This window comes from Chaetura pelagica, unplaced genomic scaffold (assembly GCF_000747805.2).
Source record: "Chaetura pelagica isolate M959 unplaced genomic scaffold, ChaPel_1.0 scaffold181, whole genome shotgun sequence".
Taxonomy (NCBI): Eukaryota; Metazoa; Chordata; class Aves; order Apodiformes; family Apodidae; genus Chaetura; species Chaetura pelagica.
In genome coordinates this window covers 1,260,647-1,261,295 of record NW_009951992.1, presented here as the reverse complement: position 1 = coordinate 1,261,295, position 649 = coordinate 1,260,647, and the positions used below count along the sequence as shown (strand labels likewise).

Sequence of the window (649 nt, the reverse complement as noted above, 5' to 3'; positions counted from 1 at the left end):
GGCAGGGAGCGGGGTGCTCCGGGCAGGGGGAGTAGCTGGGCCAAGTGAGGGTCACAGCAGATGTGGGGTGTGATGAAGAGAGGGGACATGGCTGGCATCTCCTGCTGCCAGCCCAGGGCAGCCCCCAGCCGCTGATCCCCTCCTCCCCCAGCCTCCATCGTGCTGCAGAAGTGGTGGTGCCAGATGGAGCCCTGCCTCGACGGCGAGGAGTGCAAGGTGCTGCCTGACCTCTCGGGCTGGACCTGCAGTAGCGGCAACAAAGTGAAGACGACCAAGGTATGTCCTGTGGGGGGTGCTGCAAGGGAGCCAGGCTGTGCTTGCCCGGCCTGGGGCTCACAAAACCCTGGAAAGTCTCAGAAAGGGAGAGTTCCAGCTTCCTCAGGGCATGTGCCATTTATGGATGCAGGGCAGAGGAGCTGGGGTTTTGCCACCATTGCTTGGAGGGGCTGATGGGGGCGGCACAAATCCCTAGTGGGTCCCACGTCTTTGCCCCTGCTGGGTTTCTCTAGTGGGCAGGCTCAGGGAGGAGGCTCAGCCCGCTGTGCTGGGGATGCTTCGGTACCAGCCCAGGGCTGCTCTGCCCTCCTGCTGCTTCCCAGCATCTCCAGGCTGCTCTGGGGCAGGCAGCTCGTCCCAGCCCTGCATTCCT

General features: G+C 64.1%; 1 protein-coding gene across 1 annotated transcript in view; it reads left to right on the top strand.

Moving 5' to 3' along the window:
* LOC104392828 (protein FAM19A2-like) overlaps positions 1–649 on the top strand; it is a 13,944-nt gene that overhangs the window by 4,590 nt on the left and 8,705 nt on the right. The window contains exon 2 of the mRNA XM_010002266.1: positions 152–276. Coding sequence (XP_010000568.1) covers positions 152–276 — 125 coding nt within the window. The remainder of the gene's footprint in view (positions 1–151; positions 277–649) is intronic.